Raw genomic sequence first — 26,725 nt, 5'->3', positions numbered from 1 at the left:
GGTTGGAGGGAAGTAAACAATTACAAGAGGTAGCAAACAAGATGACTTCTCTTGGACAAAGATGGGAAAACAATTATATTTCCCTTCCTGGTTTGGTTTTTTTTCCTCCAAAAGTCTTACAGAAAGGGTGACAAAGATGAAATTCCATTCGTCAACATTTTGGGATGAGGAAGAAAAGGATTTCCTATCTGCTTCTTGTCCCACTGCTGAGCCCTGCCAGTCTCCAGATGCTGGAGCTGTTTGGGGGGAGCAATGAGGGCTTCTCAGAGTATTTACACCACAGCAGCTTCAGATCTGCTCTGTGCCTCCTGGGTGCTGGGAAATCACCCTACAAGGTGCTGGGAAATCACCCTGCACGCTAAAAGGTCCAGGAATAGGTGAAGAAGCAGCTCCGGGGAAAGGGCCAGGCCCTTGAGGTAAAAGGACTTCAACTGTTTTCTTGCTTTCTGCTCAGGAAAAAAAAAAAAAAAATCTCCTTAAAACTACCTTTAGAGTATCACAAATCATGAGAAACTGTGTTGTAGAGGAGTAGTAACCCACTTGTTGTATGGGAGGTAGAGCCCCTGAGATCCAGGCTCTCTGCTAGAACAATGCCCCTCTTGTGCCATCCCTGGGAACTGGGGTTGGATTTGGGGGAAACAGGTGCACAGAAACCTGCAGGCTCTGGAGCTAAGCAGGAAACCTCATTTGAAGCATGACTACCAAAATATATCCAGTGACAGTAACAGGAGCTTGCGAGGCACCGTGGGGTCAGAAAAACAGGATCCTAATTCCGAATCCCAACGAGGGACGTCACGATTCCCAACTTTAAATAGCTGCATTTTTTTTTTCCTGCCGGTTCCCAAACCTCTGTGCCTCAAAGACACAGCCAGGAAAGCCACTAGAAAGGGATTAGGGATTTCTAACCCCATGTCCACACCCAACCCCCCCCAAGCCATCGTGGAGGCTGTCCAAAAATTTGAGTTGTACGGACAAGGAGTGAAAAAGGCTGAAAAATAAACTGCTGCCCTTCTAAAATCATCATTTTACAGACATCTATTAGTTTTGCAGGCTTAGGGGGTTGGGTTTTTTTTCCATTTTGCAGCCAGGCCAGTTCACTTTCCTTCCTTTCCTAATTAAGCCCATTTTAAATACCAAAAATAGCAGAGCACGGTAAAGCCATCAACCAGTGCAAGGGCAAAGGGGGGAGAATTAACCATACAGAGTTAATTAATTTTCAAAATGTGCTACACCTATTCTTGTTTCAACAAAAGAGGTTTCCATCCAAAGGGAAGAGGCAATCTGCAGCATCTTCCTGGACAGAGCCTGGAGGGGAAGTAAATCAAGGGAGTCACTTCTTGCATTCTTGGGGCAACCAGACAGGTTTTCTGGCTCCAGGGAACACTGCTGACACCAAAGGCTAAGCCCCACTGTCCAGGGGGTTTTTCCCCTTTTTCCCAAACTTTTGTAAGCCTCCTGCACACAGATTTTATTTTTTTTTTTTGCCCCACAGTGGCAATGCTGGAGGGAAGCAGCAGAACAAGGAGGCCCTGCCCAGCCACTGCTTTATCTCACCCTGCTGCTGGGCACTTCCCAAACCTGGGATCCACAAAAATCTACCCAAAATCATTTTCTCTCCTTTAAAATAAAAAAGGAAAGAAGGATGACAGAGCCAAAGGTTACATTCTGAGCCCAAAGCATCAAGAATTAAAAACCACAGGATGTATTTTTAAAGCAGCACCCAACTCATTAAGACAAAAGACATTTCTGCCATTTCACTTGTAAGAAACATGAACTATTTCCTTGCCCGGGCCAAAGACAGATTCAAAGGTATCTGACCCAGGTACTTCTCAGAGGTTCAAATCCATGATTTAGCTCACAGAGCAAAAAACTCAACAACTCAAATGAGTTTCTTAACCTAAGCATGCCCTGACTCACTGAAAACACCCCCTGCTCACAGCCTTGCCAGGGCCCAAGAGTGGCCTCACCACCTTCACCCTGATGGGGAAGGAAAAAAAACCAACAAAACAACCCAGAAAAAAGAAAAAGAGATGGAAGTCAAACCTCTCTTTTACAAACCCTCTTCTTGTGGTTTGGAATTAATTTAATCTTCTATAGAGTTGGTCATTGGGAATTATTCTGCAGCAATTTTTGTAGGATTGGGGGTTTTGGTTTTTTGTTTTTTTTTTTTAATTTTATAAAGTTCAGAATGGGAAAATTAAGAAAAATTCACTCTGATTCATAACCTACATGACGTGAATTGCATGAAAATGTCATAACCAAGCAGTACAAAGGCCTAAAGATTTTTTTTTACTTATAATACTGTAATAGATGACAACAGCATTTTCCTTTAAGTCTTGTATTTGATATTATCTCATTAAATTTTGCCAAAGAAGAAAACCATCCCATTTACAGGATAACATCTACTTACGACTAAGGCCCTTCCAGGCTTGAAACAAAAGACACCATCCAAGAAAATATTGATATTTATCTTTTTCTTCTCAACAGAAAAGTCCTGCCAGATCTCTTAACACCAAATTCACAGACCATAGGCTGAAATTCTGCTCTGAACCAAACCAGAGCAGCTCTAGAAATTACTTTTTATTCTGAGCCCTTCATCTCTAGATTGCCACTGCCCAGAAAGGAAAAAAAAACAAAAAAAGCAGACCTTGTGCAAGGCAACTTTGACTGCAAAGGTGATTTCTCAGCTTTAGGAAACAAACAAACCAATTAAATAATCAAAGCAGAAAGGTCAGACCTCCCAGCTGAACCATCCCAGTGCCCCAGCTGGCTTCCCCCAAGCAACCCCCCCAGCTTCCCTGCCACCCCTCCAAGGAGCAAGGGCTTCTCCAGCCACCTCCTGGCACTGGCCTGGCTCCCAGTGCCACCAGTGTCACCCCCAACAACCAACCTCACCCCCAACCACCCCAGGAAACCTTTACCCAAAGGGATCTGCAGCAGAAGTGGCCCCAAAATCCCACAAGGGCTCAGCAACCCTCACCCACCAAGGAGCTCAGCACCCAGGGACATTCCCAGGGAAATATTATGAAAGCTTAAAAATATTTTGGCTTTCCAGCAAACTTGGGGACCATAATTCCAGGGGCCCTCAGCCCTGGTTTGTGTTTCCCAGCTAAGGACAGCCCAGCTCCAAGAAAAGCCCCCAGAACACAAGCCCAGGAGGATGCTCCTGACAACCTTTGGGCTGCCATCCTCACCACACTGACAGGACAAATCCTGATTTTTTTTTTTTTTTTTTTCCCCTTCTGTGGGGTTAAAGTCTCAAGAGTTTTTCTTTAAATGAGCATCAGAGGCTTCCTTCCCTCTGAGGAGGGGCAGAGAGGACCCATCCCTCCCCAAGGACTTGAGGACCCAACAAGAGGGAGCCCAAGCTTCCCCCTCCCAGAGTTGAGAAGGTCCCACGGTATTAAATGAAAATGGAATTTAATCTTGGACATTTATATGAAAAAGGGCAAGTGGAAAAAAAAATAAAAAATCCTGGGCCTTTTAGTCCCTTTTCAATAAGTTATATCAAATAATGTCTTTTGCTAACTACATTAGAGAGCAATTATGACTTAATGGCTGTCTAAATCCATTATCAGTGTACATTTAACCTTTCAATATTTAAAGATAATATTTAATTTGAGCAAATTAATGGACTGCCTGCGAGACCAAATATATCTATTGAGTCTCTCTGCTTTTCCATCAGGGATATTTTCCCTTTAGATATCAACTTGTGTGACAAGCAAACTGGTAAAGTTGCTCCTTGCATTCATACTCCAAATAAACATTAATAACACGGTGCTACAATGACTGAAGAAAAAAAGCCAAATCCATAATAACTACCAGATTTAGCTCCATTACTGCTCACATTATTTTTATTTGCCTCCACGCTTATTTTTGATCCAGTACAGAAAATCATTTCATAGGGCTGACTACCTTCTTCTTACCCTATCCACAATTAATTGCTGTTACATGTAAAATTTTACCACTCTTTCCTCTATTTTAATCTCTGGATTACAAGACCATGCCCAGCACAATGCACACTCCCTGTTTTCCTGGAACGAATTCAAAGGTGTTTATGAATTTTCAAGACTGCCTCAAAACAAAATCCATACTTTAAAATAATTTACAGCCTGCAGACTGCTGCACAGAAGTTGCCAGTCCAGTGCCTATTCTCCAAAAGAAAAACAAAACAACAAAAAACCCACCCCAAACTACAAAAAAATCCCAAAACAAATAAATAAACAAAGCCTGATTACCTAAATGTCAGAGGATCCATGAAAAACTCTCCCCCTTTCCTATTTACAGTTGCCATGGAGCCTTCCTGAAATTTCCAATTAAAACACACACTACTTAAAACCAAATTTTTTTTTTGCTCATTCCAGTGACCAAAAGCTCTCCTTAATTTAACCTGGCAGATTTAAAGGGAGGTTTCTCACACCTTCATCAATGGCCAAGCTTCCAGAACTCAACTTCTTCCTCCAACTCACTGATCCCAAGATGTGGAATTCAGCTGACTTGTAGGACTAATTATGGAGCCAGGGAAGCTCAAAGTGCTTCTGTAAACACTGATACACTTAAAGGCATTTCAGCTTAAGGAAGAAAACTTGGTTTTTATTCCAGGGATCTCCAGTTATCCAAAAGCAGAGGCAAAGCAGCAGGGAGCACCTTAAAATCCCTGCCCTCCAAACTCTAGCTGTCTATGCACGATGCTCCCGTGATGTCATCTTTGTTGTCTCTTTTTTTTTTTCTCTCAAATAAAAGAGGTGATAACGTTCAAAGCTTGCACTATTTAAATAAACACGGGCAAATTCTTGCACTTCCCCAATGCAGGCACACGAGTGACTGCAAATGCATTCTCATGTCAAAACCTGGTGGAGCTCCAGAACTGGGTTGACATCTTATTCACATATTGAAAGGTTAGAGGTGTTCCTCTGCGAATAAGGCACTTTTAAATATAGTTTGTCTTTTGCACATTAGGCACACTTCAGAGGCCCTGGAACTGCTTAGCAGGTTCTGCCACAAAACGCAAGAAAAGTTTTTCAGTTGCAGGAGCACGAGGAGCCTGGCAGGGAACTCAGCAGAGACACGGCCAGCCCAGACCCCAGCACACAACTGGGGGGCTGAGGGGGGGATCCTGCTCTCCAAAGCCAGCAGCACCTTTCCTGGAGCAGGAGTCCTTGGGATGGGGACCAAAGCTTAGGAAAAATTGCATCCAGACCCCGAGGATGGGAGAGGAGCTGCGTGCGCTCCAACTCTTGTAGAGTTCAGAAAGAAGAAAGAGGATTTACTGAACTCCAAGGGAAGGGAAACCAAAATCCAAGCAGGACTGCACTGGTCTGCACAGGAAAATTGAAGGGAAAAAAAACCAAAAAACCAAGTATTAGCCAGTCCCCTTGGTGCTGCAGGCTCTGGACATCCCCAGCCCCATGTACTGGGAGGTACTGGGAGTTACACACACAAGAGGGGCACTGGGATCCTCTTGACTCCACCACAAAAACCTCCATACCACCAAGCCCAGCCATGCCCTGAGGTAGTTTTGGGCCAGTATTTCTATTTCAGAGCAGGAGGTGGGATTTAACTACTTCAGCCCTAACAGCCTCACAGGATACAGGATAAAACAGATTCTACCTCTGGCAAGCAAAGTTCTCTCTAAGCCCCATCTATCCATGGGGAAAACAAGCAAGAACATTTTGAAATAACTGGCAGAAACCTCCCAGAGAGCCACACACATCCCCTGGGAATTGCCACCAAGGCTCCTCACCTTACCAACCACAGCCTCAAGAAAAGCAGAAATGGGGAATTCACCAGTTCCAAGAGAAAAAACAGCTCAAACCCCCCAGACCTCTCCAGGTAAGAGCAGATAATCCAATACACACCACCACTCCTGTTCCAAGGGTTCCAGCTCCCCACTCCTTACCTCAGGGAAGAAGCAGCCATCCCACAGCCTGGACCCACACAACTCCTGAGAGTCTGCAAGGAGGCCCGTGGAGAAAATGGAGGCAGGTGGCCACAGGTGGCTATAAATAGCCACCCCCACCCCTGCCTTAACAAGCTCCTCCTTAATTGGCTCATCAGCTGAACTGGTCCCACCTGGGCACCCCAGCTCACTGCCTCATCAGCTGAACTGGTCCCACCTGGGCATCCCAGCTCACTGCCTCATCAGCTGAACTGGTCCCACCTGGGCATCCCAGCTCACTGCCTCATCAGCTGAACTAATCCCACCTGGGCATCCCACCCACCACCTCCAGGGTCTCCACCCCACTGGGAGCCCAGAAGACACCAGGAGGAGGCTTCAGCTGCAGCTGTGTTGGGATGGGACCTCCTTGTAACCATGGAGACAGCACCTGGTGTCACAGCATCCCTCCCCAGCATTCCCCTCCTTCCCGGGGAAAAGGAGGGAGCAAACCCAAGTGGGGCAAGTGCAGGTGTGCAGCTGGGAGCCACAAATGGCTGCTTGAGTTTTCCTCCCAAAAAAAGGCACGTCCCTGCAGAGACATGCCACACGTTGGGGGAGGGGGACAGATGGAGAAGGGAAAGATGCTATTTCAGTGCTGGAACAAGAACAAGTGAATGTAAACTGGCCATATTTAAATTTTGTCAAAACATTACAATAAGATTTCTGGCCATCAGGTCTGAGATGCTGGAACATTATTCCAATATGATATTTGGACCAAAAACCTTAACAATTTGAAGGCAGAGCATGACAACCTAAGCAACAGCAGGCACCTGGAGCTGTTCATCCAAACCCTCACTTCCAGTCTTAAATTGCTTTTCCAGCACCCTAATAACTGGCAATGAGCTCCATCCCCATGGCTATAAACACCGGGGAAATGCTTTGCAGCACAAGTCCTTCCCTCTGAAGTCCAACTGAAGACAAAAAAGTGGGAATGATAACTGCATGGCCAGCCAGTTGCACGTGGAGAGAAACTGTGGGACTACCTGTTTTTAACAAATCCACTGGATAAGACATTTTATTTTGATTCTTTTTTCTGCTGCTACTTGTGAGATGCAACAGGAACCCCAGCTGGTCAGGGGATCTTTGTTCCTCAGCTCTGGAAAGTTTTAAGTCTCAGCTTGGCAGGGTACTGAGATATCTCAAATAATATTTGGGGGTTGGAGCAGATGATCCTTGAGGTCCCTTCCAACCTGACATCCTGTAATCCTTATCCTACAGTATCTCATAGGACTCTGGAATACAAAGAGCCCCAATAGCCATTCCAGTACTCACCAGTATGGCACTGGGCAGAAAAAAAGGGTAATTCCTTTCAGCTTTCTGCCAAACACCAACTAAATGTTGCAAGTATGCCCACTGATTATTCTGTTTGGTTAATGACCTGTATATTTATTTTTTTAGGAACTTGGGTAAGGCTATTTTAAATATTTGTCTTTGCAACCATAAGAGGGGGAAATTAACAACCAACCCAAGCTTATTTTGTTGCAAAGTGTGATGTGGAATCTGTGAAAGTTGGGAAGTTACCATTTACATTTCCTTCTTAAAAAAACAAACAAGAAAGTACCTACTCCTGGCTAAAGCAAGCCAAGGGGCAGCACCCCAGAAAGGGGACTTCAGTGCCATTGCCCAGAGCCTTGGAAGCATGAAGGGATTTCTGGGATAGTCCTGTCCCAACTCATCCAGGAGCCTTCCCAGGCCCTCCTCTCCCTCCTGAGCTGATGGGCACCGACTTCCAAGGAGCTCTGTCCTGTTTGAGCCATTTCCTCCAGATTTTTCTGCATTCTTGAGTGTGATGGGCACAGTTTTTCCCACTCGATGGGGGACGTAACTCTGCTTGTCACAGGACATTTGCTAAGGAGCCTTTATTTTTTTTTGTGAACGTGTTTGGTCAGTGAAAACCACGCTACTTACATTCACTTGACATGCTAGAGAGTAGTGGGAGACTTGGATTTGCTGCTCAGCACACACCCCAGACGTGACACCCAAGTCTCTCCTGGCAGCAACTTTGTCTGCAGCTCAGCTCTTCCCTCCCTTAGAGGAAAATGCCACCGAGACTCGCTCGGGGGGGAGGGGGGGAATTACTGGTAAGCTTCTTAGGTGCAAGCTCTGAGCCCAAATTAATCTTGAGACAATTAGATCCAACTCTATCCAGCAGCAGAGAGTGAAGGCCAGAGCTGCAGAAGGCAGCAGCCCGGAGTGGTCCCTGCAGCTCCCGGGAGCAGAGGGAGGGATGCTCATCACACAGCACTCTGCAGGACTGCTGGAAGATCAGGTTTACACTGGGGACCCTTTGGCAACCGCCAGGATCAGACAGTGAAAAACAAACAAACGTTGTTATGCCTTAGCAAACCTTATTAATTTCAGAAATTACAACCTCTGAAACCGAGGCCAACAATTAGGAATCAGAGATTGTCCTTTGGTTGTCATCTTAAAAGCTCAGAGGACTGTAGCTACAGCCCTGAAAGAAGATAATTGTTGGTTAGACTTCTGTTTGTGACCAGCAGAAATGTTACCTTAATTTGGCCTTAATGACCTATAATCTCTTTTAGCATATGGCTTTTAGAATGGTTATTATTCAGCTTGATCTATGGCTATAATGGAGCAGAACAGAACTGTGGGTATAATTAAAATAAGTTCCTGTAAAAGTGGAATATGTAGTACACTGCTAATGTGTAAATGACTAAATAACTTAATTAGGTGAAATGAAGTGCACTTATAACCACAGATGCTTAAGCCAAATCATGGTAATGTTGTGTGTGTGAATATATTTTTTTAAATATGTTTATAACCCAAACAGTAGGACAAGGAAACACAAAGTGTACACTGGTTATAAGGACGCTGGTGAATTTTCTACAGGGAAGTTTTCCTTACAAATTAGTGCAAAGCAGTAAAGTCAATTTGTAAATCACTTCAAAAACACCACAAGGAAACAGCTTCCCACCAGGCTGTTCCAAGCCCTGCAAACATCCTCTCCCAGCAAAACCTCCAGCAGAGGATGGGAGAAAACGATTCTCTGGGCAAGGCTAAGAGGAGGAGTAAATAAACAGAGCCCTCCTTCCCCAAGTCCACCTCTTCATATCCTGCCTTTCCACGCCTGTACCCAGCTCCTTCATTAGCATGAGGATGTAGGGCAATGAAATGTATAAACCTGCAGAAAGCAGGGAGCCAGAGAGCCCAATCCTCCTCCCAGGGAAGGCAGCAGGAAAACTCCCGTGGCTTTCAATAGCCCAGAGAGCGGGTTCCAACTCGGGAGGAAAGTGCACATAAAGTGCACTTGCTGATTGAAAACATGGGCCTGATCTTGCCAGCCTTCCATCCGAGACTGTCAAACTGAATATGAGAAGCTCTAAAAATCACTTACAGCACTTGTATTCATCGATTCATCCATATTCATTCTTCCTCTAGCACTGCGTCCTCGCTGTAGGCGAACGTAACATCACCATGAGCATGATGAGGAGATGAATAAGACAAATTATTGAATGTGTGCTTGAAGGAGGCTTCAGCCAAATAAGCAACCAGGAAATGTGTACTTCCATTTCACAATGAAAGCTGAAAAGGAAGGGTGGGAAGCAGCACCTTCCCAAGTACCTATGGAGCCGGAGATCCATAGTCCTCTTCCCGAAGATTCCCTTCCCTGCCCTCGCTAAAATCAAGGTATTTTGGATTTTATCCTGCTCATTTCCCAGCAGAAGATTCTCAGATAGCACAAAGCAGCCCAACATGGTGGGTGTCTGCAGAGTTCTGCTGATTTATTCCAGTTGTGGATCTGACAGATTATATAAAACCACCACCACTTCCTTCCGCCTGCTACCTATTATTTTTGATTACTCCAAAGAAAGTCAAGGTTAGAAAGTCACACTGCTCAGATAACATTTTCCCCATCAGTTAACTTTCTCATATTTATTAATTAGCTGCCTCTAATGAGGAAAAGAAGTGCGATATTTGCAGGATTCCTGAGTGAGCCAGACACAAGTGTGAATCCCCACCAGAAAAACTGAGCACAGTTCAGAAATGGAGAATTAAGACAGAAAGCAGCCGGAATTTTTGATCATTCTCTAGAAGAACATTTCCAGTTTCACCCATCAGTAAACGAGATGTTCTTCCTTGATGTTCTCTCAGGAAACTCGGATTAAATTACAAAAGACCAAACCCTTTTCAAGTTGAAAATCATTTGAAAATGGCACAATGAATGCAGGAGAGCAAAATAGCTCTTGTATGCAAGCAAACCCATTTTAAGGCAAAATTTGGACTGAGTCAAAAGTCTCAGAATAACTATTTGGAATCTGTTGCCATTAGTCACCGAGTTGGAATAAAATCAAAAGATGCTAATAATGGAGATGTTCATCCATGACTGCAGAGCCACCCTGCCACTTGGAAGGAGGCATTTTAGAGGATGCACTGGTAAGAATGAGATGAAATGGCAACGCAAAGAAAATTTCCTCTCTTCAGGTCCAAAGGAGAATTGTTCCTTGCAGGAAGGGAGGAGGAGGTGTTTCCCTCTCCCGGGAAGTGTCACCCTCCGAAGAGACTCCATTTCACATCTCCTCCTTGGGAGCCAACTGAAATCAATTAACTCTGCAACTGGAACCAATTAACCCTCTAAAAAGCACACCACCAAACACAGTGGCAGCCTTTAATAAGTGTAATCAATCCATAAATAATAACATAAAATGCTGCAGCCAGAGACCGCTTTTCCAGTCTATACGATGGGGGCTCTTGATTCTTCAGGGATGGAAGAACACAGGGGGTTGTGTTCTAAAGAAAACTAAAATTAAAAAAAAAAAAAAAAAATTAAAAAAGAGAAAGAAGGATTTAGGTAGATCCAAGGGACCTTTAAGGCAGGATTCATCTCATTTAACCAGAGCCATCTAAAAAGCAGGCATCAAGTCACCAAGCTGCCTGTACAACGGGAATGCAGAGACCCTGGGAGAGCCATCTTATCTCAAGCCCTTATCTGAGAAAGGGCTAAGCCTCCCTGCTCTGCACAGACCCCTACCCCTCCAGTGCCATCAGCAGCACATAGATGCTTACGTTAGATGAAGATGCCAGCCTGTGAGGGAAGAAGGCACAGGAGGCAAGATGGGTGCCATCTGTGACGGCAGCAGCGGCACCAGCCCCGTCCTCCCCTGCCTCGCCTTCGGGATTCCTCCCATCAGCACAACCCCCAGCCCAGGAACAGTCCTACCTCCTACCTCTCAAACAGATTTTTTATTTTTTTTTTTTAGTCTGTCCTTTTTTTTTTTTAAGCTTGCTCCTATTTTTACCCAGCATTGTTCGGGTGTTTTGTTTTGTTTTGCTTTCGAATTGATTTCTGATAAATACAAAGGGCAAATTTGAAAATCTTCCCCAGATTATCCATATTTGCTCTAATTTCCCATTGAACGAGGTCTTCCAGACAGCAAGGGACAAGGAAGAGGCTTAAGCAGTAAAATATGATTGTACAAATATTACCAAAGCAGCAAAGCAACTCCAGAAAGGCACAGTGCTTGTGAGCCCACTGCCAGGGGCTTCAGCCTGCCATGCAGAGGCCACCAGAACTTGGTTTTTTCCAGCAGTGGGGATAGGACTGAGCTGAATAAAGGGAAAGAACTTTATATTAAAAAAGAATAAAGCTGCTTCTTTTATAATCCTGCACTTTCTATTTAAGCCCTTTCTATTTCGGATTAAGAAAATACCCATTCTCCATTAGGCGTGGCATTAGGCACTGCCCTGTTTACAAACCTACCACAATTTGGCCCAACAACAGACACAGAAGATTTTTATTTTACATATAAAAATACGTGAAAAAACATTTTTTTTTTGAACATTAAAATACCATGCTTTTATCACGGAATCTTGGGTTCCACAGCCACGAGACACTTGGGCATCCACAGGCAGTGGCATTCCGTAAGTGTGCACAAAAATGCAAAAAAAAAAAAAAAAAAAAATCCAATCACCTTATCTGTTGTCTGTTTAAGTTTTGGATTACAGCATTTTCAGCTCCTTCCTCTATCTGTCTCCCTTCATTTTGAAATTTAAAATAAATTTTTAAATTTTAAAATTTAAATTTTAAATTAAATTTTAAAAAAATTTAAGTTAAAATTTTAAAATTTTAAATTTCTGCTGCATCCTTAGAAGGAAAGACTGGAATGAAAGGGAGCAACTTTGAATGCAAGGTTTGAGTTACCACACAGGTCAGATGCAGATGGCCCTATGCTCCAGAGGTGGGGTTTTGCTGGATGTAGGAGAATCCCTATTGTTGCAAGATGTTTCTGCACTGCCCCACACCACACTCTGCAACAGCAGAGCTCCCTAACCTGGATCTGCACTGTAGAAAGGACTAAATCTTGCCCATATGTGCTCAGATAATGAAGGTTTCATGAACTGCAGTATTTTTCCTGTCCTACAGAGCATCAGTACAAGGAAAGAATAAAAAAGAGAGATAACAAAACACCTGGACAAGCTGGGACCTACAAAAAGGTAAGGAGTGCCCACACTGCTGATCCTATAATACTGAAATACCCTGGGGTGGCTGAATTCTCAGAGGACCCAGAAGTAAAGCTTGGGTTGTTATATATAATGTTTGAATATTACTACATTCTTGCACTCCAACTAAATTAGGTTTGTGGTGAAAAAGAAAATAATGACAATTTACTGCCCATAATTTCACTGGTAAGGCTTTTTCCCCCAGCAGAGGAAGGAGCACATCCCTGGGAAGGGAGCATCTCCCGAGCCACACACCCAACAGGAGCCATCCAGGAGCTGCTGAAAGCCATCCCCATCCCCAGGTTCTGTCCCTTTGCCAGGAGAACTTCCTAACTGGACATCACCACTTTTTCAGGATCTGCTGAGCACTTCAGGGACAGGCAGGGAGATGTGAAGAAGCATCAGTATTGTCAGACTGACCAAAGTGCTTTAATTGAACCTTGACGTGAACCTGGAGCACTCTCACCCCTCTGCTGCCACTCCTGTGAGTTAACCACTTCAGTTTTAAAAAACAGATTAAAGGAAAAAAGAAAGGAAAAAAAAAAAAAAGATAAAAGATAGGGGGAAAAAATGAATAGAAACCAAAGAGGAATATAAATGAGCAAATTAGGAGAGGGCAAAGAGACAATGTCCATTAGTTAATAAGCTAGTTCATAAATTAAATGCTCTGCTGTGTGATGTTTACAAAATATCTAATTTTAGGAACATGAATTTTCCTCTGTTTATACAAGACACAGTATTTCCTAAGTAAGTAAATCTTTCCAAAGAGTATAAAATCAACAAAGTGATTAGACACAGAAAACAAAAGTTAAGCAATGCATTTGCTAACAATTCTGTCCCTGCAGAATGAAGTATTATCTCCTCTTCCATCAGGTTTTAACACATCATTTTTCCTGCATGACTCTGAAGGACCAAATACTCTTAAACGAAGTTGACTTAGGAGAGCCCAGATTAGCACAAAGAACCCAAGTGGGCCCAAACAATACGAGCTTGAGGCAAACCAAACCCAAATGCTCTGGCAAGAGACAGCAAGGAGTAGCTGATGGTTGTGAGTCCCAGCATGGCAAGCTCAGTTTGTAAGGTCTGAGCAGAAACTCTGCAGCAAAAGGAAAGGTACCTGACAGTCCCATCAGGACTCACAGGGCATGATTTGTGGCAGTAAAATCAGGAAAAAAGTATTTTCCAAGTCGTTGCTTCCCTTTCTCCCTCAACCCTTTGCTGCAAACCTTCAGATGCTTCAGAAAAAGTACCCCAGGACTCTAGGATGGTCTCCTGGCTGCAGAACTTAATCAAGCTTTCAGGCCACTGGTTTTCCTTTTAAGAGGTCTGGTGGAGGATCTGCCTTATCACGAAGGCAGCAGCCTCATCCCTGCCCTTCTCTCACTATCTGCAGCATTTAAGCAGTTCCAGGGCCTAATGGACAGGAGTCATCTGAGGATAAGGAGCATTTATTCCCAACACAATGCACCTTGGGCAGCACAGCTCTGAAGATTTACTCTGCATTTCAGTATCAGTCTCTAATTAAGAATGCAGATCTTTAAAGAGGTAAAATTAACAGTTACTGCTGTACTTTAGCTGTGCAAGCCACCTTCACTGCTATCCCTTCTTCCTTTAACACAAATCCCTTCACAAAGGAGGAAGGATGTGCCATGGAGCCTGCAGGACACCCCCACATCCCCTTATCCCAGGACAGGTCACCCCAAAAGCCACAGAGACAGCCCCAGCCCTGCCCACCCAAACCTCTGGAGAACCTCTGGTGTGTGCACTTCCAGCACTTCCAGCCTCTCCTCTGGTTTTCCAACTGGGAGCTGTGCCCCAGGAGCAGCCTCAGAACCCCACGCAAGGGTCCTGAGGGATTGATTTGGGTTGATTGGACTCACAGAACAACTCCCCCGGGGGCTCCCAGTGTCTGTGCCAACCTCCAGCCCAGTTCTGGCGAGTTCCAAACTCGTCAGGAAGGTTGGTGATGGAAATGCTGACAGAGCCTCCAGTCCAGTGGCCCTGGCAGGTGCTCCCACAACCCCAGGACGTAATTCAATCAAGCTTTGGGCTGACGTCACGAAGCACAAAACAACTCAGATGCTTTATGACCAGGACCAGAACCCCTGAGATTCAATTAGGCTCTTGATATTCCATCAGGAGTCATACTTAGCTGTTTTTAATATAACAAAACCTTTGTAGCAGTTATTTATCAAGTGGGCTGATCGTATTTAAATGTACAGTCAGAGGGAAAAGTGCATCGTGCCCTGTTAGCCTGACAATCCCAAATCTTGAGGAACAAGACAAGCTTTTAGGGAAGAAAAACAGCACCAGGAGAGAGTCTAATTTTTGATGCTGCAGAACAAAAAGAATCAAATTCCCATTTTCTTAGGGCTTACATGCACGCCTAAAAATTAATTCAATTATTTCAAATTATTTTGTTTCCCCATTTTGGACCCCTCAAATGAAAATGGCAGAGCTGCTGATTGCTGCGTAACGACTGGAATCACCAATACATTTTGTGCTTTGCCTTGAGAAGCCAGAGAAAGAGCCCGTGGGCCTGACAGGATCTGCTGTAACAGCACCAACCCAAAGGCAAAAACCTCCTCTGGGAAGCCCCCCTGGTTCTGCATTCTTAGGAGTGAAGCACTGTCCAGGCAAGGACCACGGGGGCATCGGGCTGGAGGAGATCAGCTGCTGGGGCTCACCGGGCACACACCTGATGGAGCAGGGTACACACACACACACACACACACCTGATGGAGCAGGGTATCACACACACACACACACACACACACACACCTGATGGAGCAGGGTACACACACACACACACACACACACACCCCTGATGGAGCAGGGTACCACACACACATGATGGAACAGGGTACCACAAACACACACGACAGAACAGGGTACCACACACACACACACACACACACACACACACACACACACACACACAAGTGATGGAGCAGGGTGCCACACACACACGCACACACACACACACACACACACACACCCCTGATGGAGCAGGGTACCACACACACATGATGGAACAGGGTACCACAAACACACACGACAGAACAGGGTACCACACACACACACACACACACACAAGTGATGGAGCAGGGTGCCACACACACACACACTCACACACACACAAGTGATGGAGCAGGGTGCCAAGGGTGGCCGTGGCACAGCAGCCAGCTGAACATCCAGGCAGTGTTCAGCCAGGAGAGGCCTGAGCAGCATCTCTCCCGGTGCCCCGCCGAGCCAGCAGAGCAGAAGGCACCGCCGAGCGCCAGCTCCATCAGCTGAACCTCCGAAGCCTTTTCTTTCACCAGGTGAAAAGAAACTCGTTATATTCAACAACTCAAGTCTGGGGGGATTAGACAAATTCCACAAGAGCGCTCGGCAAATACGGCAGCGCGTGTGAGGCGGTGTTTCCAAAATAGATCAATACCCAGCCCAGACAACAATGGATTGCAGCTCCCTGCTGTCATTACTACCAACAGGAGGCTTGAAAGACGCCGTTCACCGGCGACTGTCACAATAGCTCTCACAAGAACAATGCTGTTCCTCTGCCTTCACCTGAAATACTTTCTCACGGCTGAGAAATCCACCCGGCTAAGCCCATTTTTCAATACACCTGGGTGTTTGCTATGCAGATCGACTGCACTCGTGTTTACCTTGGCAGGAGGAGTAAATACGCCAACCTTTCCCAACACTTTGCTTGCTTCTCTAAGTTTGCTAAGGAAAGAAATTACACAACGGCCTTGGAAAACACGAGGAAAATTAGCTAAGGATTCGGAGGTCGCCAGCCCCCCGCTCGGCCAGGAAGCAGCAGGCAGAAAGCTTTCACTGCTAACAGGTTAAAGCAGAAAGCTTTCACTGCTAACAGGTTAAAGCAGAAAGCTTTCACTGCTAACAGGTTAAAGGAGAAAATGTAGCAGGTTAGTGCTGCAAGACCACGGATTTGTGCCCCAAAGTCACGGGTTTAAAAACCTCTGAAGCGGCAAGAGGCAGATTTCAACTTAGCAGTTAATAGCACAGGATGAACCCCACCAAATGAAATTATTCAAGGGACTCTTTTTAACTGTTGTCATCCCTCCTGTCTTCCGAGGTGCAAGAGGAGCTCTAGAGCCTATCCACAGGCACTGGCAGATGGCACAGACTCTTACATGTATATTCATTTCCTATGGCTACATCTCCAGCAGGACACAAAAACCATTCCTGGCTCCGCCAGCCGCCCTCTCCCTCTGCCACCCGCCCCAGCTGAACGCAGCAACAACTTGGGCTGAGCAAAGAGAACCTGGGCAGGTTGGGAATCACCTCACCCAGCCCTCAGCAGCCCTGCCTGGACACACCTCAACATCCTGCAGGAAGGAACCAGCCAGAAACGGGCTCACAGCACCGAGCCCAAGCACCCGCCGGAACCGCTCTCCTCCGCCAGCTCCCCGGAGCCCCCGGAGATGGAGGAACCAGAATTTGGGAAGGCTGGAGTTCCAGAACAATAGGCTGCCTCCCATTCAGGACATTAAAAAGAAAAAAACCAAAAATTTCACTCATTTCTACTTCTTGAAATGTGATTTCTAACCCTTTTTAGTCCTCTTTTGATTATGTCCACCACCCTGCTATCACTTGTCTGGGAAAATGTTGGTAAAAGACCTTCAGACCATTACAAACACCTTCAGACCATTACAAACACCTTCAGACCATTACAAACACATACCCTGTTCCTTATGAAACAATCGCAGATCTGTTACCTTGGCTTGTGGGAACTGAGCTAAGTAACATCATGAGATCAACCACTGGAAACCACACGCTCGGGGCCACCGGGGCTCTGCCCCTTTTCTGGCTCTTGCAAAGACACAGATTTCCAGACACAAAATGTAGTTTACCATTAGGAGTAAATGTTTGATCTGCAAAGCTTACAAAACGACTTTGTTTATCGTAACAGATGAAAAAAAAAAAAAAACCAAAAACCAAAACCAAAAAGAATCATTTCAAACTCAAAACAAAACTGTTTATATGACAGCTTTTAGTGCTCCATGATTCTGTGCATTAAAGAGAGATTCAAGCAATTAACAGCATAAACTTTCATTACATAGTTCTATTATATATGTTTATGTGACTTAGCTGTTCATCTGTTATTTAAGTGATTTCCTCGTTACAATAGTATGGGAAAGATATTTGCTGATCTTGTCAAAAAATGCCAAGCAGTTCATTCACAGCATTCCTGGGATCCCAAAGTGTGTGCTTAAATCCCCAGACTTACTAGGTAGGGAACTAAAATTGCAAAACAACTCCAAAATTCAGTACCGGTTTAAATGATGAGGGGGAAAAAATAATTAAAAATAAAAAATTAAAGCGCTTTGCACGGTGGCCAAAAAATGAGGTGAAAGATGAAAATCGGTGTGAGCTGGTGCTCAGGAGATGCAGAGCCTGACAAGTCTTTGTGCCTATTTTATGTTTCTTGGGAATTCAGTCAATGGGAGCTGCGTTTGCCTATGACAAAAATCAGCCTGAATTTGGGAGTGGCACGAGTACAAAATCAAATGGGAAGAAGCCAAATTGTACCTCACAAGCTCCCAAATGCCTTTTTTTTTCCCCTGCATCCCTTACTGAACACGTTAGACAAGCTTTGTACTCCTACTTAATTCCAAGTCAGACTGAAGTTCACCGGTTTAACACATACACTTTGTTCACAGATACATTTTATCCCCTGAATAATCTCAAAGATGATTTCTGCTACTGCTAAATTTGGCAGTGGCAGGCACAAACGTCTCCTCCAAGTGACATTTGGCTGGATCTGGCCCCCAAGCATTTCAGTCTCTCAGACAGCTAACATGTACGTTTCTGAATTATTAAATACATCCAGGAAGCTCGACAAGGTAGACACGCCAGGAGCAGGGCAAAAAGTATTCTGAAAAGAAGCTCCAGTACCCAACAGGCACCCGGGAAGTGTTTCAGACACGATTCACTGGGATCCAGTGCAATCTTTTTGCAGAGTGTTTGCTTAGACCCTCTGCCAATGAATAAAGCTCATTTTCTCCCAACACCCGAAATCGAAGGGATTTGCATCTTTTCTTTCTTTTTATTTTTTTTTTTTTTTCCTTAAATTACCAAGCTAGGACCTCAGCTTCCAGATTTAAAGCTAGGTGAATGAGTGTAGGTGGCTGTGTCTCTGGAACATCCCCTGCAGGACACACTCCCTTTGCCCCTGCCAAGAAGATCCCAGCTCAGAAGCCACCTCTCCTCTCTGGAACTAAATATTTAGCTCCTCCAAGCCTGCAGTGCATGGCTCAGGCCAACTCAAATACCAGAGCGTGGGTCTTCCTCTGCCCCCACAGCTCCCTCTTTCCTGGGGCTCGGGGGGGGGGAGGAGGCTGGAAGGTTTCTCCAGTAAACATAGCTGGGAGGATGGGAGGTAACGAGCATTCTTCTTCCCCTTAATCATAATTACGAAACGGGGGGGATGAAAAATATGGAAGCAGTTGCCTTTGTGTAGCTACGGAGCTACAGCCTCAAGTGTGTTTCAACAGGCAGGAGAGGAGGAGGAGGAGGAGTGTTTCCTTCCCAGCAGAGCCACAGGGCAGGGGACGGAGGGGACAGAGGGCTCGGGGTTTGGTGGTGCCCAGGGCAGCCTCACCAGGGTGCTGGGGACACCCCCAGACAGAGGGAAAGGGGTACAACACACAGACACAGCCAACACCCACACCCCAGCAGGGTCTTCTGGGCTTTCTGACCTCCACCATCCCAGATGTGGAGTTGTGATGGGGCTGCAGCAGCTGTGTACCTGCTGCACCTCCTTGCATTCCTTACTGGTTAAAATTTCTCATGCATTATTTTTTTTTTTTTCCTTTTGAATGTCACTTCTGCATTATAACCCCCCAAATAAAGAGCATTCTTCCCAAATCCTGCCTGCTAAAGGGTGTATTCCTCCCTAGCACACACAGACATTATTCCTACTGACACTACACACCTGGAGATGCACCTAACCTGAGCAGCTACCAAAACCTTTACAACACAGAGATTGTATTTAACTTCAGTTCTTCTGACCAGTCACCAATAGCAGCAAAATTCTGCACCTTCCCCACAAGGCCACACTCCAAAAAAAAAAAAAAAAATTAACTGCACTTAAAAAAAAATAACCCCTGTATTTGGTTATAATTTACTCACAGACACAGCCAAAAAAAAAATAAATTCCAAACCCAAGCTGAATTTGTGATTCTCTAAAGATGTATTAATTTGTAATCACTGTTATTCTAATTTAGGACAAGCCCTAATCAAACTAATGGCAAAATTAAAAGCGAGTCTTTAAATCCTTTAAACTGACTGAGCTTCATTCACTGATGGCTGTGCTAGAAGGGAATTTAGATTTGATTTTTTCTGTGCAACACGAGTGGCCAGCAGAAAGAATTCAGTTGTGCTGCTGCTCCTTACACCCACACAACATTCAAACATATACATGGTGGGCAATCCACAACACATGCTTGAAAACTTAGGTAAAATTAAATACTTAAAATAGAAGAAGCAGAAATTGAACATAATCAGGAAGATGTGGGCTTTGATTACCAGTTCAGAAACTGAAATATGCCCAATGTGACAGACCTAGCAAATTCTTTAGCACCACAACTGGGGAAAAGCTGTTTCAAAACCCATTCCCAGAATCAAGCCCCAGCCATCACCATCCTCCCCTTATTGTGAGAAATGATTTTACTGCTGAAGCTAAGGAAAACTATTTGGAAAATTTTAGAAAATCCAGGAAAACTGATTTTATTCTGGCAACTATGCTAAGAAAAGGGGAAAAAAACCCAGGAAAAATAAAAAGAAGAAAAGAAAAACCTCCCTTAATTCTAATGGATGGGTATTATTCAATTGAAGTAACAGGTATTAAATCACTTTACAAATACAATATAAATTCGAGGTAACTGCAGGGGAGTTTTCTTAAAAATAATTTCAGTCTTCAGCAATTCCCCCTGTTAAGGTCAGAGCCTCCAAACCAGCATGGCTGAATTGTTTTAGTGCTCTCTGCTGAACACCTGCAAACATCAAACAAAAACTCCTGGTCCTTTACTGGGTTGACAAAAGCCTTTCATGTGAAAAATGCTCCATGGGAATGTCACGGCTGTGGCTCAGGTTACATTCCTTTCTCCCTTGCAGCCCTCACCATTTCTTGCCATGGTAAGAAGCCATGTTTGGGAATTTAAAGATTAAAAGGAAATGTGGCTTTGCTTTATTTTCATTCACACGTTACAAATCACAACAGAGCATCATATATTAGATGAGTAAAAAGCTATTAAGGTGACTTTAAGCATGAACTATTACCACGCTTCCTGCAGTACAGTTAGTTTCACTTCACTGCTTGGGATTACTTTTCTTTGGGGTCTTTTTTTTTTTATCTCCCCCCCTATAAGAGAACTTTCGGGTAAATACAGAGGAAGGACATCTGTGGTTCCTCACCCCAGTAAATACCATTTTTAAAAGAGGATCATTAAGAGAGGCTCAGCTCAGGCTTCAGAGGGGCAGGAAGGAAGGAGGAAGAGCAGGCTGCAGCGGGATGGCTAAAATTCCCTATTATCAATCTGCACAATCAGAATAATAAACTGCATTCATCTGGTAGTGATGGAGCTGTCTGTAATGCTGCAGAAAACATCTACCTGCAGCAGCTGTCTGGGTGCTACCCTATCCCATGTGGATGTCTCAAGCCCCGGCTCATCCCGCCGAGCAGCGGGCAGGAGGAAGGCTCTGGCACGGGGAGAGCTGGCCAGCAAGAGCCTGGCAAACAATAGCCACACAGCTCAGGCTCCAGGCCACACCGACACCAGGACCTGGGTTCTGCTTTCAGCTTGTTTGAAAGCACTGGTCCCTGGCTACAAAACTCAACCAACCAAGCACCAGGGGTGTAAGGCAGGAAATTCAGCAGCGTTTCCCCTCCTCTCGCCGCCTGCCACCCAGCAACCAAGCTCCCAACACACAGGACGTGGCCTTTATCAGGAAGGGTGCTTTGTCCCTCACCCACCAGCAAGCTGGGGGACTCCAGCACTTCCACAGTGGTGTGGGAGAGCTCAGGGGCTGTTTTAAACAGGCTCTCTCTCACGACACTACTCGCTGACTTCAGCTCGTTACATTATCTGTATCTCCAAAATGATGTGTCAGAGGCATTTTGGATGGAGAGACAATTAAAAAAAAAAACAAAAAAAAAACAAAAAAAAAAATGCAATGCAGCCTCTCTATTTCCCTCAGTGTTCAGATGTGCTGCCCTGTGGAATTTCTGATCAAAAAGCCTCCACAGATGAGGCTTACGATGCACTTACTGTACATAACTATCCAGTCAATTGCTGCTAGAGCAAGTGTTAGTTGCAGCACTGACTGGTGTATAAGCATGACAAATTGATTTGTCTGGCCAAAACACTCTTCCCTTCTCTCTAGTGAAAACAAATACAGTGGATGTTCTGTATTCAGTCAAAGCAGTTATTAAAATTATGGAATTCCGAAAAAAAAAAAAAAAAAAAAAAAAATCACAAAAAAATGGGATTAAAATCTTTAGCTTGCGAGACACAAGGCAAATTATGTTTGGAAAGTTATTAAGACCTAAGAGCAAAATTCTCCAAGTCACTCTACGCACCATGCAATCGATTTTGTGAGGATAAAGCAAAAAACATTATTCTTTTCCAAGTCTGCATAGGGTATAATTCACAAAATGAGTGCTCAATAATCGTAGGTGTCTAAAAATGTCTATTACAGGCTACCTTCAAATTAGGAAGTCCTTCTTTGGAAGGAAAAAGTTCCTTGGTGTCCTAGTGCACCTAACAAAGCCGAATGCCCAGAAGAGGTTCCTTTAACTGAGGACAAACTGCAAAGCCCAGGCACGAAACTATAGGCAATGACGTGTTTATATCCAGATATCCACTGGCAGTTTGCAGCGAGGACTTGTCCAAATTTACCATCTGATCCAGAGCAGTGCTCTGTGCCTCACAACACTACGTAGAGTGTGCTGGTATGTGTGATTACCTCTGCTTTTCAAACCCCCCGACTCTCTGCCCCGAGCTGGGTTTGTGTCCTGTCCAAAACACCACATCCTCAAGGCAGGGAACCCTCCTAAACCAACTTCATAGAAGAGTAAGGGAATTTCAAACGCCTGAGTATCTCTGCTTAGTTCTACTCCTAATTTGTCAGGCATATAAAAACCTCTACATAAAAGTGGGGTTGCCAGACACTGATTGCACACACGTGTTCTGCAGCAAAGAGCTCCGATATTTCTTTTGTCATCGCACAGGACTCCTGGTTTTATGGAATGCAAAAGTTGCCCATACACTGCTCCTGCAGCCAAACAAACCAACCAATCCTCCAGCTGAATTGCTGGGACCCTCCAGAACCAGTCAAATATTTAGAGAGAAAATGCCCCGTTTCCCAGCAGGAAAGGAAAGATCTGAATTCACCAAAAAAAAAAAAAAAAATTCCCCCAGCAAAGAGTCACCTCCAAGACTAAGGAGTTCTCTTCCCGGAAGAGGCTGGTGTTCAGACTCATTTATTTATTTAATTTAAGCAGCCTCCAGTTCTTATTCACAAAACTAATTCTCACACAAGATGTTTTGATTATCTTTTCTGCCACACACACGAGACAGCATCTGAAATTGTAAATAAAAATCTCCAGCGCTCGATTTCAAAAAGAAAAAAAAATGTAAACTGCCTCAGCCTTCAACAAAGCTACAGAGAAGTAATTTAGGATTTTTAATTTTTTTTAAACCGTAAACGTATGAAAATACTGTGAAAATGTCCCAGTCTTGGGGAAATAATAATAATAATAATAATAATAATAATAATAATAATAGCAGCCAGCACTTAGGAATAATTCCACTAAAATCTGAATGAATCTGCTCCCCAGAAGAGATTAAAACAACCACGACAAAGGTAATGCCTATTGATAAATAACTAACAATATTTCAACTACGTACAAAACAGAAAAATTTACATACTTGAGCCAGTAAAATGTCCACTTGCCAAGGAAGTTGGTCCATTTTTCCCACTGCTCACAGGAGGTGAAAACATCTAAAAAAAAAAAACAACACACAAACAAAGAGGCATTACTACTGGAAAACAAGAGATACCCGAGTCCACTGTTAGTCAAAAGTTGCTTCCACATTCGCTGGGAATGACATCAATAGTTTGTCTCCCACAAAACATCATCCCCCCCAGACCTGCAAAGGAGTCAATATTCCTTCCAGCCCCCCCAGCCCCTCACCACCACCAGCCCGGGCTGAGCAGGCTCCCCAGCTCCCCAAACACCATTCTCTTCCCCAAGAGTTGGAGCCACCCCAGTCCCCAGCAGCATTCTCCAGGCTGGGGCTCACTCCCCTCTCCAACATTCGGGCTGACAAAAGCGGAAAAAAAAAAGTTGTTTGTTTGGGTTTTTTTTGCAGTTGTTGTCGAAACCTTGGCCATAAATGTAGCAACGTCCATTTCCATCCCGCTTTAGAGTTTGCCTGTCATCTGTGAACCCAAATAATAATAATGCAAAGTGCCACCTGCCCTAAATTCTCATTTCGTCTCTACCACAGAGCAATTTGAAGCAAGGCTCTCTCCCTCTCCCCCTCTCTCTCGCTCCCTCTCTCTCTCTCTCTCTCTCCCTAGCATTTATTTCGACCCTAATTGGTTTCTCTCTTCTCCGACGTGTCTGGTGGATAATACGCACCTTCCCTGAGTCAGAGCCTGCAAAAAGCCAAGGAACAAATGGAAAAAAGTGCAACAAGCAAAGAGGGGGCTGCAAAGCTGCCTCAGGCTACGTTTCCTGGCCCGACTTCCCCAAGCCATCCCTCCCAAGCAGAGGCTGGAGCAGCAGCAGCAGCCTGAAGCAGCCTCATTTCCACGGGGGGGACAGAGAGGGGCTGGGCGGGGGGCTGCTGGGCTTTAGGAACATCCATGCATCTCCCAGCAAACCCCTGCTCCCCTGAAATAAATAAATAAGGGGCTAGAGAGAGAGTCCTGACATCTTGGGGGGGAAGGGAGGGGATGGGGAGAGGAAGGAAGGGGCTGGGAGGGGGGGAGGGGGAGCCTGACAAAACTAGACAAGTGCACACGTCCGGATTAATGTTTGGCCTTCCAAACCAGCCCAAAGACACAAAAAGTACTTCTTTTTCTTATTTTCCCCCTCCCTCCCTTTTTTTTTTTTCTTTTAAGAAACAAAAAAAAAAAAGAAAAAAAAAAAGGCAAGGAAAAAAAAAAAAAAAAAAAAAAAGCACCGTCCAGCTGGGGGGGGGCTTCGGAAAAGATTGGAGCAGTTTTAATGACAGCAGAAGCCATCTGAGATTTCAGTGAAAACTTTAAACTGAGACAGTCATGGATTTCTTTGCACTTTCCATGTGCCAAAAAATGAAACAAGGGAAGAACTGAAAATAGAATATAAGCAACTAATTAGCAATTAATTAGTTCATGTGCCAACAATGCTATAAAATATAAAGCACAATAAAAGTGCTAGATATTTTTATTAACTAATGATGAGAAATGTTTGAGGGGCGTCTCTTTTTTTAGCAATTATTTTAGCCATCCAAGACATTAAAATAAGCTGAGAACACGATTGCATCTCCCATCACATACAATAAGAAATAATAAAAGGACTCTGATTTTTGCTTTTTTTTTTTTTTTTTTTAAGCAAAAAGATATTTACCACGGTTCTAGCTGCTGATTAAAAATTGCCCAATGTACTCAGATCACAGTTTTGTTTTGGTTTTGTTGGTTTAGGTTTTGGTTGGTCCTTTTTGTTTTTGTTTTTTTTAGTTTAACAGATCAGCTAGAAGATATTTTTTACAGCTGTTGTTAATTTCCACCGTTGTTTCTTACCGCACTGAAATCCAGTAAATCACTCAGTTCTTTGTCCGTCCCTAAGGCAGCCATTCGCTGTTGGTGATGCATTTTAGCAAAATCACACAAACCTAGAAACATGGAAATAACCGCAATCAGAAACCCAGTCCCGAGCCTTGCAGGAAACACAGTCGGATTTTTTCAGGGGGGGTGGGAGGCGAGGGGTGGGTAGTTGAGAAGAAGGGAGGGAAAAAAGATGGAGGGGCAGCAAAAACAACAACAAACAACAAAAAGGCAAAAATAATTTAAAAAAAAAAAAAAAAAAGAAAAAAATTTAAAAAGCGATATTGTATTTCCAAAGAGGCGATCTAAACCCGGTAACATCCACTCTAAGCCCAAATCCGGAGGAGAAAAAAAAAGAAAAAGCCTCGCTGCCGGAGCATCATTTATGCAACAGGAGGTTCAGCGAGGAATGAATGAGGATCCCAGAGAAGAAACTACAGCCATCCGCTCCCAACTTTTTCCCTTCTCCTTCTTCCACGCAAAGTAGCGTTGAGAGGCAGAAACGGCAAACAGCGAGAAAAGCAACGGGGGGGGTGAAATAAAAAAACAACACACAACAAGGCAAAAAAAAAGGGGGGGAATAAAAAAAAAAAAAAAAAAAAGAGATGCGAAGTCGCGGGAGGCTCCGGAGGCGCCGGTGCGGAGGGACGCGGGGCGGGGATGGAGGGGCCGGGAGGGAAGCAGGGAGCAGCCCCTGCCAATTAGCCCCAATTTCTAATTTGCGGCTCGGAGAGGAGGGGGGTGTTAATAACAACAACCCAGGAGCGGCTCGGGCCTGTGCGGAGTCATCGGTTCCCTCCGAGCGGCCGGGGGGAGGGGAGGGAGGGAAGGGAAAGGAAAGGGAAAGGAAGGGGAAGGGAGCGGAAGGGAAGGGAAGGGGCGCGGAGCTCAGCCCAGCCGAGCCGAGGCTCCCGGCACCGGGGCCGGAGCGGGCCGGGCCGCCTCCCTCTCTCTCTCCGTCTCTCCCTCCCTCCCTACCCGGCACTGCTGGCTGGAGCCGCAGCTCTCCCGCCCGCGCTGCACTTTTTCCAGGGATTTCGACTTTAAATTTCCCCAGCTCGCTCACATACACATGGCAAAGCGAGTTTATACGAGGCCGCAAATACACGTGATGCGGAGGCTCTGCCAAGAGGAACAATATTTTTTCCCCTTGTATTATCCAGTCTATTTTTTTTTTTCTCCCCTTTCTTTCTTTCTTTCGTTATTATTATTCTGCTTTGTTTTGGTTTGGTTGTGATCCCCGCACCCCCCCACCCCTCACTACCCCGTTCCTACATCTCAATTCCCAGCCCGAGGTTTTCGCTTTCCAGAGAGCGTTGCTGCAAACTTTGCAAAATCAGCCCCTTTGATTCGCTTTACGCTCAAGTTTCTGGGGACGATGCCAGCGGCCCCCTCCTCCCTCCCCCCCTCCTTTTGTCCCCCCCCCCCCCTCCCCGCATGTTATACTTTTTATTTTACATTTTGCCATTGCAGGCCCGA

At 44.8% G+C, this 26,725-nt stretch overlaps 1 protein-coding gene across 1 annotated transcript in view; it reads right to left on the bottom strand.

The window, feature by feature from the left end:
* Nucleotides 1-26,307, bottom strand: part of LOC139790434 (transcription factor 4-like) — a 221,522-nt gene extending 195,215 nt beyond the window's left edge. Inside the window, exons 1-3 of the mRNA XM_071732302.1 lie at nucleotides 26,225-26,307; nucleotides 25,223-25,314; nucleotides 23,362-23,434 (exon numbers count right to left, since the gene is read on the bottom strand). Of these exons, the coding sequence (XP_071588403.1) occupies nucleotides 23,362-23,434; nucleotides 25,223-25,294 (145 nt within the window). The 5' untranslated portion in view covers nucleotides 25,295-25,314; nucleotides 26,225-26,307. The remainder of the gene's footprint in view (nucleotides 1-23,361; nucleotides 23,435-25,222; nucleotides 25,315-26,224) is intronic.
* Nucleotides 26,308-26,725: the final 418 nt, after the last annotated feature.

This window comes from Heliangelus exortis, chromosome Z (assembly GCF_036169615.1).
Source record: "Heliangelus exortis chromosome Z, bHelExo1.hap1, whole genome shotgun sequence".
NCBI lineage: Eukaryota > Metazoa > Chordata > Aves > Apodiformes > Trochilidae > Heliangelus > Heliangelus exortis.
The sequence above is the reverse complement of the archived record's forward strand: the minus strand, read 5'-3'. Positions and strand labels throughout refer to the sequence as shown.